Source organism: Chelonoidis abingdonii, chromosome 11 (genome assembly GCF_003597395.2).
Source record: "Chelonoidis abingdonii isolate Lonesome George chromosome 11, CheloAbing_2.0, whole genome shotgun sequence".
Classification (NCBI taxonomy): domain Eukaryota; kingdom Metazoa; phylum Chordata; order Testudines; family Testudinidae; genus Chelonoidis; species Chelonoidis abingdonii.
In genome coordinates this window covers 4114912-4127967 of record NC_133779.1, presented here as the reverse complement: position 1 = coordinate 4127967, position 13056 = coordinate 4114912, and the positions used below count along the sequence as shown (strand labels likewise).

Sequence of the window (13056 nt, the reverse complement as noted above, 5' to 3'; positions counted from 1 at the left end):
AAAGGGAGCTGCCACACAGCTCTGGGGACCCCGGAAAGCATCACAGGCTGCCCTGAGGGCTCTTTAAGAATTTGGGCCTCCCCAAACCAACCCCAGCAACCAATCGGCACAGTTGCCTCCCTGCAAAGGGGAGGGGAGGAGAGCTCCTCGTTCTCACTGGGTTTCTCTCTCTCGCTCCACAGCCAGCTCCCGGACAGGCGCTCAGCACCACCTAACCCATGCTGGAGCGGACGGCAGCACAGCACCAGCGGGAGTTTTCATATGTTAAGGACGGCGCCAGAGCTCAGTGAATCGGGTGAGACTCCCCCCCATCACCAGCACAGTCCCTGTTTTCTTATCAGCAGCCCCCACATGAACGCACGCTGCACTCATCGCTCAGTGCTGAAAAACCAGGGGCCACCCTGCAATCGGGGAATACTCTGCACCACAGAGCCTGCATCGCCACCCCTTCCCCACCTTGCCCCCATTTGCTTAGCATGGCATCCCCCATTGCAACTCTGGCATCAGCCGGCGTGGTTTCATCTCTCCCCTCCCGCACGTGCACACATGGGGTTGTTTTAAGGGCTAGATTGGTGCTGGTGAGCGCTCACTCGCCACAGGGCAATATGAGGATATAACGCCCTCAGCTACAATATCTCCACTACTGCATTTGTTCCCCACAGCGCCCCCTTGAGCATTACCAGAGTATAAGGCCCCAGATGCCACAGTTCCAGTATTGCACCTGCTCCAGGCCAGTGCTCATTCCCCACAGCACCCCCTTGGGGCCTTAGGGGATACACCACCCCAGCTACCCTAACTCCAGTACTGCACCTGTTCCAGGTGAGTGCTCACGCCCCACAGTGCCCCCCGGGGGCATTAAGGGGGTATAACACCCCAGGTACCACAGCTCTGCTGCTGCAGCTGCTCCAAGCCATCCCAACCCGACCCACGGGATTCAGCAAAAGCAGCCGGCTTTGCGTTCTGCCCGAAAAACACCTGGAAAGGAAAGTGATGAGCTTATACACGGCCGCCCGCAGGAGGCGCTGCTGCCAGCATGCAATGCAGCTGCTCTAAAGCTGCCTCAACAGCCCCCTGCCTCCTCCATGGGTAGACACTGCTGGCAGTTCCTACCCATTGCAATCATCCTCCTGCCCCCCACCCCGCATACACACACTGGTCTTAGCTTCATGCACCTTGGGGTCATGCATGTTACCCCCACCTCCCCAGAGGAGCGAGCATGCGGATCGGGCTGGGGCTGGGGTGGCAGGATGCATGCGCGCCAGGGCTGGCTGGGTTAGGGATTGGCAGGGGTGGCGAGGAACGAGCGGGAGAGGGAGTGGGGGGAAGCCGCAAGCGCACCGCGTATCTTCATTACCTCGGTGGCAAAGATGCAGGGCTCCGTCTGATCCGGGATAATATAAATAGGGCGATAGGGGCCTTCTTTTGGGTACCCAGCAGGGGCACGGGAGAAGATCGGCTCCGATTTCTTACTGTGACAGAGAGAAAAAAAAAACAACAGTGTGAGTGATGGGGGTGGGGGGACACGAGATTACGTGGCCGTGGCAAGAGGGCCTGAATAAATCCTGACCACCAGGAGGTGATATGTGAGCGGTAGCATGAGGTCACGGCCTGTGGCCCCTGTTCACCCGGTTAAAAGGGGGAATCAAGACTGAGCAGGGAGGCTGGAACCAGCTGTAATAGCCAGTGGTGGAAGCCCGGAACAGAGAGCCAGGCCTGCTGGGTTCTCCTCCCAGCTCGCTGTGTGACCTTGGCTGAATCAAGCAGACTAGGGGAATTATGTAGCCGGCTTCCATTAAAATAATCAGATGGACTGTGGTACTGCTGAGATGCCCCAGTGACGGAGCAGGGCCCTATGGTTCTAGGAGCTGTACATTTTTATTGCTATTAGGTGTATTACGATAGTGCTTGAACCATGGGGATCCTGGACCATCCTTGAATGCTATCGTAATTCACCTAATAGCAATAAAAATATCTTATGGGAGCCCAATCACGAACCCGGCCCCCATTGTGCCAGATGCTGTACAAACAGCGAACAACCAGGATGGTCCCTGCCCCAGCGAGCTTCCAACTGAAGTATAAGACAGGAGATGACAGCTAGGGAGATGCAGATGAATTAAACAGCGAAAGATGGTCAGCAAGACGGGCTGTGCATGCTGGCACAGGGACGACAAAGGAGACAATGCAGATGTTTGAAGGGAGCTCCTTCCACCTGGGGCCGCTCTCGCTGGCCCGACTGCTCACTCAGCCCCGAATCTCTGTGCGGATCTACAGCGCGCATCTCCTCTCTGCTCAGCATCCGGCCGGCCTGCATCCCGGTCTCTCAAACCAGAACTCGTCAGCTTAGAAAAATCAAGCTGGCAATGTCTCCAATAGGGCAGACAACTCCCCCACCCCACCCCTACCCCAAATCCCAGATGACTGGCTAGAGCATCAAAAAGGTATTGTTAGCCATACATATATATATATATATTAGGCATAGTATACACCGTGTTAACGAGTATTATGCACACAGTATTAATATATATTATACATAGAATATCAGGGTTGGAAGGGACCTCAGGAGGTATCTAGTCCAACCCCCTGCTCAAAGCAGGACCAACCCCAACTAAATCATCCCAGCCAGGTCTTTGTCAAGCTGGGCTTTAAAAATCTCTAAGGATGGAGATTCCACCACCTCCCAAGGTAAGCCATTCCAGTGCTTTACCACCCTCCTAATGAAATAGTGTTTCCTAATATCCAACCTAGACCTCCCTCACTGCAACTTGAGATCATTACTCCTTGTTCCATCGTCTGCCACCACTGAGAACAGCCGAGCTCCATCCTCTTTGGAACCCCCCTACAGGTAGTTGAAGGCTGCTATCAAATCCCCCCTCACTCTTCTCTTCTGCAGACTAAATAACCCCAGTTCCCTCAGCCTCTCCTCGTAAGTCATGTGCTCCAGTCCCCTAATAATTTTTGTTACCCTCCGCTGGACTCTCTCCAATTTTTCCACATTCCTTCTGTAGTGGGGGGACCAAAACTGGACGCAATACTCCAGATGTAGCCTCACCAGTGCCGAATAGAGAAGAATAATCACTTCCCTCGATCTGCTGGCAGTGCTCCTACTAATATAGCATTTAAGTATTTAGAAGTTACATATTATGCTCTCCCCACAATTCTGTTCACCCATGTAACGTATCCCATCATATGCTGCAAAGCTGAGGCCAGGTTTGGCATTAAAAATAGGATGCCTGTCAAAGCCAAGACACAAGAACCATGTGTGTCCCAGCACGGGGAAGGATTTACCTCGACGCTCAACTCTTTTGCAAGGTAGTATCCAAATCAGAAATAAGCGAAGTGCAGAACAAAACCAAGTTACGGAACTGTTACAAACTGGTGGGTTGGATTTTAGCGATGGGTACAGAGTTCTGTAACTTGTAAAAATCAGACTGTAAATACTACGATTTGCATCTTTGAAGCACACCTACTGTGTAAGGTGAACACACCTCTTTTCGTATTGCACTTTGTCCTTAGACAATAAATCGAGCCAAGTTTGGTTATTTGGTTTCTCGATCAAATAAGAACAAACTTTGAGTGCAGGATGGATTGAAAAAAAATGATTTTTTCTGGAAAAAATTAAAATAATCTGATTTTTATTAATTTCAATTACAATAAGATTTTATTAAAGCTTGTTTGAAATGAAATTTGACTTAAATGCAAAATATATGTTAAGGCCTAAATTTATAATCTCTTCAAACATTTAAACAGAAAAAATAAAGAAATATGCTGAATCCATAAGCCTCGATCAAAATTACCAAGTTAAGGGCTGCTTTTCCGTATAAAGAAAGAATCAAGGGAAAAAGCAGTTAACTTTTGAGGTCAAGCTTTATAAATATGGCACAATACGTCATGTACTGTATTATGGTCTTGTTTCATTTAATAAAAATAAATTTTATATGCTGTTGGGTGTGTTTAATTTCATTCCAGTTACCATCCTAATGCAGTTTGACAAATCATGAGCAAAAAAATTATTTATCTAGCAAATGAGCAATATCATTCACCATTCCCCAACATACTAAAACTGCACAGCTAATAAGGACCTGAAAATACTAAGCTATATAATTGCTTAAATAAATGAATATAGGTATATTGGCTCCTAGGTAGCAAAAAGATACCAAATCTAGTGTAAAAGCTCAATTTCCTTGTAAGTCAACATGTTTTAAAATGGTTCTATCAAGCAACGAGAATGTCCCTTTGTTTAGAAAATAAAGGAAGCATGAATGGATGAGATGATTACAATGGAGGATTTAAATGCAGCATTCCACTTGATGAGTTAAATCAACCCGCCCTACACATGTATAGGCAGACAACTGGCTGCACCTTTTAGTCAATATTATTTAGGCATCTAAAGATGCTGGCAGGGCCCTAGCACAATTGTCAAAAGCATCTAAGTATCTAATTCTCTTTTGAAACCTCCCCAGGTGTCTGTCTATCTGCATCTTCAGGTGTTGTGACAAAGTTCCTCCTCTACCCTGGTGGGTCCTACGCTTATTGGCGGATTTGCTTGCCTCAGAGATCTTCCCCTCTGGTGGAACCCACAGTCTGAGTCAACTTCTCCTGTGTCTGATCAGGAGTTGGGAGGTTTAGGGGGAACCCAGGCTCTCCCTCTACTCTGGGTTCCAGCCCAGGGCCCTGTGGATTGCAATTGTCTAGAGTGCCTCCTGAAACAGCTGCATGACAGCTACACCTCCCTGGGCTACTTCCCCTTGGCCTCCTCCAAACACCTTCTTTATCCTCACCACAGGATCTTCCTCCTGGTATCTGATAATGCTTGTACTCCTCAGTCCTCCAGCAGCACACCCTCTCACTCTCAGCAAATTGTGCCTCTTGCTCCCAGCTCCTCACACAGGCACCACAAACTGAAGTGAGCTCCTTTTTAAACCCAGGTGCCCTGATTAGCCTGCCTTGATTGGCTGCAGGTGTTCAAATCAGCCTGTCTGCCTGAAGTGGTTCTATCAGGTTTCTGATTACTCTAGTGCAACCTCTGCTCTGGTCACTCAGGGAACAGAAAACTACTCATCCAGTGACCAGTATATTTCCCCTCTACCAGACTCCTGCACCCCACTGGGTCTGTTACAGTGTCTAAAGGCCTTTGACAATCTGCCCCCATGGTCATAAGAATAGGGTTTTCCCCTTTACTGTTATAGTAGAAACAGGAAACTTTCAGCAATTTCAGGCCCAGTGGTGCAGCTGCGAGAGCCCGAGTGCTGAACGAAAGGCAGAACCACACAGTGTAAATGACTAGCCAACAGTGTAACTAGCTAGTCTCAGTTGACATAATGGGAGGCAGTTTATGTCAACCGAACGCTGTAAGTGGCTAAACTGAAATATTGCTCCCACTGATTTAACTTGCCCACTACACGGCCTTAACGCCACCTCTGCGAGAGGTGTAGCCCTTAGGGTGACATCTGCAACGCAGTGTCTACGCCAGTGGTCCCCAAGCTTTTTCGTCTGGCGAGTGCCAGATGACGAGTCACGGAGGACCGTGGCGGCGGATGAGCATCAGCCGAAATTCCTCCAACAAGCGGCAAGGTCAGTAGGCGTCACCGCCGAAATGCTGCCAACAAGCAATGTCGTCTAGAGGCGTCGCTGCCGAAATACTGCCGAAAATCGGCGGCAACACCTCTGGATGACGCAGCATAACAGCGGCATTTCGGCAGATGCTTGTCCGCCGGCCAGTACGTGGGCGCACTTAGACACCCCGGCGGGTGCCATTGCGCCCATGAGCACCATGCTGGGGACCCCTGCTCTACACTGACACTACATCGATTGTTGCTGCCTTTCAGAAGCCATCCCACAGTGCCCCAGGCTGACCGTTCAATCGGTGCAAGACAGGGAGAGTCATGTGGCTGAGCAGAAGCGATTTAATACCTGTGGTGGCCGTAACCGAGGTCGACTTGAGTTTTGTAGTGCAGACTTGCTCTGATAAAACTGCCCCAGCTGAGGCAAACTGTAGAAGAAGGATTTAAAACACGCACAGCGTAACCAGTCCAAGCATTCAAAATCACGAGTTGGGCCCTAAAAATCAGGAGATCGTGCATGATTTGTGTAAAGACAAAAGTTGACCAATTTTAACTACCCCGGCATCGTCAGAGGTACAACGGCTGTCGTGTGGTCATAGAAATATGGTATAACAATATCCCCTAGCTCTTCTACAGCATGTTTCATCAGCAGATCTCAAAACTCTTTGCAAAGCAGGGCAGGATTATTATCCCCATTTTACAGATGGGGAAACTGAGGCACAGAGGGGCACTGACTTGCCCAAGGTCACCCAGCAGGCTAGGAGCTGAGCTGGGACTAGAACTCGGGTCTCTAGACTACTCTATCTCCCAGGCCACACTGCCTCCATCCAGGTAGGGGAATTATCTCTAGCGATAAAAGGCAATTCTATCTTGGTATAACTGCATTCACACAAGGACTTGCACCAGTAGAACTGTATTAGGGTTACCATACATCCGGGATTTCCCCTGACATGACCTCTTTTTTGATCCTCCACCCTCTGTCCTGGCGGATTTTTCAAATAAGAGGAAATATCCAGGATTTTTGCAGTGCAGACACTGCAATTCAGAAAGAGCAATCTCCACACCCCGACTGGTCCCTTCCCTGCATTCATTGGATCCTGCCCACCCTGGCCCGGCCCGCCAGGTAAGCGGAGCCAGCAAGCGCCTGTCGTCCAGGCCACCTGTCCCGCTGTGGGGCTTCAGATTCCAGCTGGGATGGGTGACAGGGCCAGGCCCTGGTTTCCTGCCCTGCGGACGGGGAGAGGCCTGCAGGGAGGCGCTGACTGACAGGCTGGCGATGTGCAGGGCCGCCCAGAGGAGGGGGTAAGTGGAGCAATTTGCCCTGGGCCCCCCAGGGGTCCCCATGAGAGTTTTTCAGGGCCCCTGGAGCGGGGTCCTTCTCTCGCGGGGCCCTGGAGCTTCTTCCGCTCTGGGTCTTCAGTGGCAGGGGCGGCGGGTCCCACTTCGGCGGTAATTCGGCGGCAGGGGGCTCCCGCCGCGGGTTTTCGGGGCACTTCGGTGGCAGGTCCAGGAGCGGAGGGAACCCCTGCCGCCGAAGACCCCAGGCCCCCTGAATTCTCTGGGCGGCCCTGGCACTGCGTCCTGGACCTGCACTAGCCTCCCTGCCACCACGACAGGGAGTGTGACACTGCCCCCCACCTCGACAGTGAAGCCACAGGTATCCCCTCCAGCACCCCCAAATATCCCCTCCAGCACCCCCTCAAGTTCTCACCTAATCTTGGGACACCTGGAGCTGGGTCTTCGAGGATTAAAAACACCAAATATTGCAAGACTTGCAATCAAATTGCAAACATTGCTAACAGAAATGGACTTAAATATAACAAGAAGTGACATGATGATTTTTTTTTTTAAAAACATTCTCATCTTAGTCAATTGCAGCCAATAGGGTCTAGAAAGGTTTGATGTGCGTCCATTGCTGGATGCCAGACTTGTGAAACCTTGAGCGAGTCTTTCCAAGCAGCTCAGGGTGTTGGGTCCTGAGTGTTGCTGAAAATCCAGGTGCAAGTGACACAGTGGGAGCTGCTGCGAGGTTTTGCAAATCAGCCTTTTCTGTAGGTAGATCTGTGGGAGCAGAGCTCTGGAAAATAAACTGCATGCCCAGTTGCGTATGCGGAGTGTTAAAAGCTATAGAGTGGGGTCTGTGCCTGGGAGAACCCAGCATCTCAGAAAATCATAGATTTGTAGATTTCAAAGAGAGAATGGACCACAGTGATCATCTAGTCTGACTTCCTGTATAACACCGGCCGGTACACGGCACTGAATGAATCCCATCTGATCTAGAGCAGATCTTTTAGAAAATTGTCTAATCTTGGTTAAAAAATCAGAAAACCGCCAGTCCTGGAGAATCCACCAGGACCCTTGGCAAATTTTTCCAAAGCGTAATTATCCTCACTGTTAAAATGCAAGCCTTATTCATAAGGTATAAAACCCAATCAATGGCAACTCAGAGACCGAGGCACTGAAAGCCCCTGAATGATGCAATGGTTAGATACACACCCTGCCGTAAGCTTGCAAATTGTCCCTGTGCTGTCACGAAGGGACCACAGAATCATAGAGGTGTCAGACTGAAAGGGGCTCTTGAGAGATAATCTAGCTCAGTCCCCCTGCAGCCCTGACAGGGCTTTATCCAACCCAGGGCCGCCGAGAACAGGTTCGGATCCCAGTGGAAAAAAAGATTTCAGGTTCCCCAGCAAGAGCGGTCCAGCTAAACAGGGCCGACGAAGCCAGGCCCTGCGCCCCCTTCCAGAATGCTGGGCCCCAGTAATTTCTACTGGCTTCCCCCCCCGCCCTCATCAGCCCTGATCCAACCTGTCCTTAAAGCCCTTCACTGACGGGGATCCAACAACCTCCCTTGGACGCCTGTTCCAGAGCTTCTCTCCCCAGAGAATTGGAAAGTTTGTCCTGATATCTCACCTCAATCTCCCTCGCTGCAAATTAAGTCCATTATGTCTTGTCCTGCCTTCAGTGGGCATGGACAACAGCTGACCCCCGTTCCCTTTACATAATGTATTTGAAAAAACGTATCGGTGCCCCCTCCGTCTTCTTTTCTCAAGACAAAACGTGCCCAATTTTTTTTTGCCTTTCTTCCCAGGTCAGGTTTGCTAAATCTTTGATCCTTTTTGTTGCTCTCCTCTGGACACCTTCCTCCAGCTGAGGCTGCACCAGGGCTGAGAAGAGCAGGACCGTTACCTCCCATGTCTCACCTACAACAACCTCAGAACAGTATTAGCGTTTTTCGCAACAGCAACACGTTGGCTCATATTCAGTTTGTGATCCACTGCATCGCCCAGGTCCTTTTCAGCAGTACGACCCCCTAGCTGATTATTTCCCATTTTGTGGTAGTGCATTTGATTCCCCCAGTCCCCTCCGAAGTGAAGTACTTTGCACTTGTCTTTATTGACTTTCCTCTTGTTGATTTCAGACCAAATTCTCATGTGCCTGACATTAAGCACTTGTCTAAAATTCCAGCAGCATCAGGGCCAAAATCAGCACCCACTTTTTAAAACGTTGGCCTGTATCATCTAGGGCACTGGGTGCCATGGTGATGGGCGCAGTATGTGGTTATGACATTAGCAGCAGAATCTCAAGTCAGAATATAGGAAGTTAAATCCTTTGTTCGAGAAGTGCTTTCTGATTCTCAGAGGGGTGCGACAGAAGGATGAACTCCAGAACATCTGGGATGCTTTTAGGCCAGATGGAACCATTTGATCAGCTAGTCTGGTGGGGAACAACTGGTTCTTAAAATTAAGTCATGCCTCAAAATGCGACACGGGGGAAAGCTTTTTGTAAGGATTTGCAAACATACAGTTGGACTTTAAGTGAATGAGCCTGTTGGAGAAAAACTTCCACAAGCCCCTCAAAGCCCATGTTTAAAGATGACAAAAAAAATTGCTGACAAAAAGGCTCATCGTGTTTTCCATAACTCCCTCTCACCATTCCAATAAAAATTGGGTCTGATCATTCAATGTGCATCTCAGAAAAGTGCAGAATTGCTAAATGGTACGATCGAGATCTTTGTTCGTTATATTTTAACCATTTCTAATTACGGACAGTGAGTGAGTTTTGATCAGGGTAACACTTCCCTCTTGCCAGCAAGGCCTTGCCTGTGGTTTTCCCTTCTCTCCTTTTATATGGAAGTGGGTAAAACAAGGTTATTGCTAACAGGCCAGTGGTACCATGTTACACCGAACGATTTTAGTAAGCAATACACCAACCTGTAATGACCTAGAGCCCCTTTTATTGGGAAAATCCCCGAGCAGAATGACATGCAACAGAATGACACTGAAAGTCTAGACACCAAAAATGGTGCAAATAGAAACTCCTGCGTGAGAACTGACTGGGTTACTTAACGCATTCAAAGCTGATTGGAGGAAGATTGAGAAAGATACAGTGAGGAAAATGTATGAAAAGACTTATGTGAACAAGGCCCAAATCAAATGAACCACAAGGCCAGAAACTGAAGGAAGGGGACTCAGGGACCAGACGAGGGATCAGAACTGGTGGTGTCCTTCATGAATTCCCTAGTGCCCCGAAATGCTGTAAAACTTGGGCTCTTGACTTATGTTGTCTCAGCTGTTTACTGTCTGGCATAAAATGTGCGTTTGGACACCAGAAGTGACAATAATTCTGTCTGAAACTGTATTAAATAAAGACAACAATCGATGAAGTCTAAATCGGGTGGACTTATGCCTCCGTTTCCCACTTTACTCTCCCAACAAGCCCGACCTCCTGCATAGCCCAGGCCGGTGAATATCTCCCACTTGTGCGGTGGTCTTCGGACTTGTTTGAGACAGCAACCAAAGAAAAAACAGCTTATCCCCGCAGGGATTCGAGGATATGAATCTGAGGGAATTGAAGAAATTTGGATCCTCTTTCTAGACATATTTGGATAACACACGTGTACACACACGCACAACACACACACCCCAAGAGGTCAGAGAATGCCAGACCTGCATTCCACCTAAACAGGAAAAGGGAGAAGGGTTTATGTACATTTATGTAAATTTTTTATTAATTACTTTTCTTAATTAACTCCTTCCCTAAGAGGTTGAGTCCTGGCAGCATTGCCCAGTCTTGCAGCTTTGATAAATTGTAAAACTGCATAATTCTACTGGAGTCCCGGGAAGCAGGAACACATACGCTGAAAGTCATTTAACTTTCATGTTATTGATTTTTACATTAAAGAAAAAGAGAGAGAGAGACAAATGAATCCTAGATTCCTCCCCACCCCCCGTTAGCTCTGTACCGAGCCCAGTGACTCAAGATTATTATTTGATAATCTACACCTCTCTCTCACCCCATTGCCCATCTGTTTTCAGATCCTCTCTGATGTGTCTCTTCTCCCTCTGCTTAGACCTTTCTTATATGCCCCACAGAATATTTTCAGATTCAGTTGGTAGGAAACAGACTTCGTACATACCACATGGTCTGCACTAATGGGCCAACACGTAGTAGTCACCCTTGTAGGACTGATACAGCATTCGGATCCGTTACTGTACGATGAAGTCATGGCTTAATTTTAATTAACACGTGGTCTTGTGTGCAGAGTCCCACCTAACAGACAGCTTTAATGACACTGCTTCCTTGAGCACAGTTTAGTGGTTAGAGCAAGAGATTAAGGAGGCGGGTGCCTAGGTTGTTTTTTCTGGATTTGGGAGGGGAGTAGGCCTAGTGGTTGGAGCAGGAAGGGCTGGGAGTCAGGACTCCTGGGTTCTGTCCCCAGCTGTATGGTAATGGTTTGTTGTATTACAGAAAAGAATGTGAACCTGGCTGAACTGGACCAGCTGTTATTTAAAACAATCCAGTTTAAACATTTTGAAACTGGGTCTGCACTAGAAAAAAGTTTCACTGATGCAAATGAACAAAGATTTATTTTTACTTAAAATGTGTTGAACAGTTATTTTTAGTTGCACATGGGAATAGTTGCTTTTCTTCTTTCTTTCTCTATTTTAAAAACTTATGTTAAATAAGTATTTGGAATACTTTTGTCAAAAAAAACACCATTCTGGAAGTAAATATTTTCATTAAATTTTAAGAGGATTTAATGTAATAAATTTTGGGGGTTTTACATTGTCTTGACATATAAAAAAAGGACCTACTTTAAATTCCAATATATAGATTAGAATGTCTACATCAGAGAGCAGTACTGAATGAAAGTTTTGATTTTTAAATCATAACACATATGACATATGGAAGGTGTTAAAAACACAACATTAGCACTGCACTGGAAATTCCAGTTATCTGCAGCACCGAATACTTTTTAAAATTAAAAATCCAGATGGCTGAATTAGTTTGAAGGTGTAGAGTGCTTCTATAGCAGCCTTGAAGTGCTGAATCTGGATTTAACGATTTAGGTCAAATGCACTGGCTTAATTTGTTGCTAAAGAAATCATGTCCAACCATGACAGGAAATGCAATTTTAACTACTGCAAACTTAAATATATTTGGAAAATATATGCAGCTTGCCTTTGTAAAAGTACTATTTTTCATTCTTTGTCTTTTTTTAAAAGGTGCAAGTTATTACTGAGGCAGTGTGCAGCTAACTCAGTGTGCGACCTGAGACGATTTAAGGCAATCGCTTCCTCAACCATCAAACGGAGACAAAGCCAGCTGAGAGGGGTCGCTCTCAGATGGTTGGTTCTATGGAAGGGCAAATGATTCCTACATTTAAAACGGTTAACATCATCTGGATCCAGTCCTGCCCCCATGTGACCCCTGCTGTACACACGTGACCCCCTTACTGAAGTCACCACATATCTTGGCACTACGTGTGCCCAGGGCTGCCCAGAGGATTGAAGGGGCCTGGGACAAAGCAATTTTTGGGGCCCCTTCCATAAAAAAAGAGTTGCAATACTCTAGAATACTATGTTCTTGTGGGGGGCCCCTGTATGGCCTGGGGCAAATTGCCCCACTTGTCCCCACCCCTGGGCAGCCCTGCATGTGTCTTTTGCAGCATCAGATACATTAGAGCCAGATGAAACATTCCCCTCCCCCCCGAAAAACACTGTGACTAAGAACGTTTTCAGAAACCAAACAAAAGAATAAATTTAGCTTCCCACTTCCCATCTCTCCTCTTCAGCTGCACTATTTCAAGGAGGAAGGGAGCAAGGGATGGAAAAAAAATGTTTTGCTTTGTTCTTCTTTCTAAAAAAAAGAAGATTCCACACAAAAAAGTCAAAAATGTTTCGCCTCGTTTGAAATTTTTCCACAGAGAATCTAGAGCACATTTCCCCCAGCTCTAAGACAAACTGAGATGTTCAAAGCAAAGATGTCTCTTCTCTCACTCAACTCTGTTCTTACCCCAGGGCAAAGCATGAACAGGATCTTTGTCTATTACGCTTTCCCACAGGACGCAGATCCCAGTCTGTACAACACAGGTCGCAGCTCGCCGTGTCAATATCACTGACTGATATGTGATCTGTAATCATGTCCGAGCAAGCACTCCTCCCAGTATGCTCACAGCCTACATCTGAGAGTTCCTCTTTCCAGACTGCTC

General features: G+C 47.6%; 1 protein-coding gene across 1 annotated transcript in view; it reads right to left on the bottom strand.

Moving 5' to 3' along the window:
• Window positions 1-13056, bottom strand: part of DLL3 (delta like canonical Notch ligand 3) — a 293693-nt gene that overhangs the window by 148482 nt on the left and 132155 nt on the right. The window contains exon 8 of the mRNA XM_032776246.2: window positions 1355-1469. Coding sequence (XP_032632137.1) covers window positions 1355-1469 — 115 coding nt within the window. The remainder of the gene's footprint in view (window positions 1-1354; window positions 1470-13056) is intronic.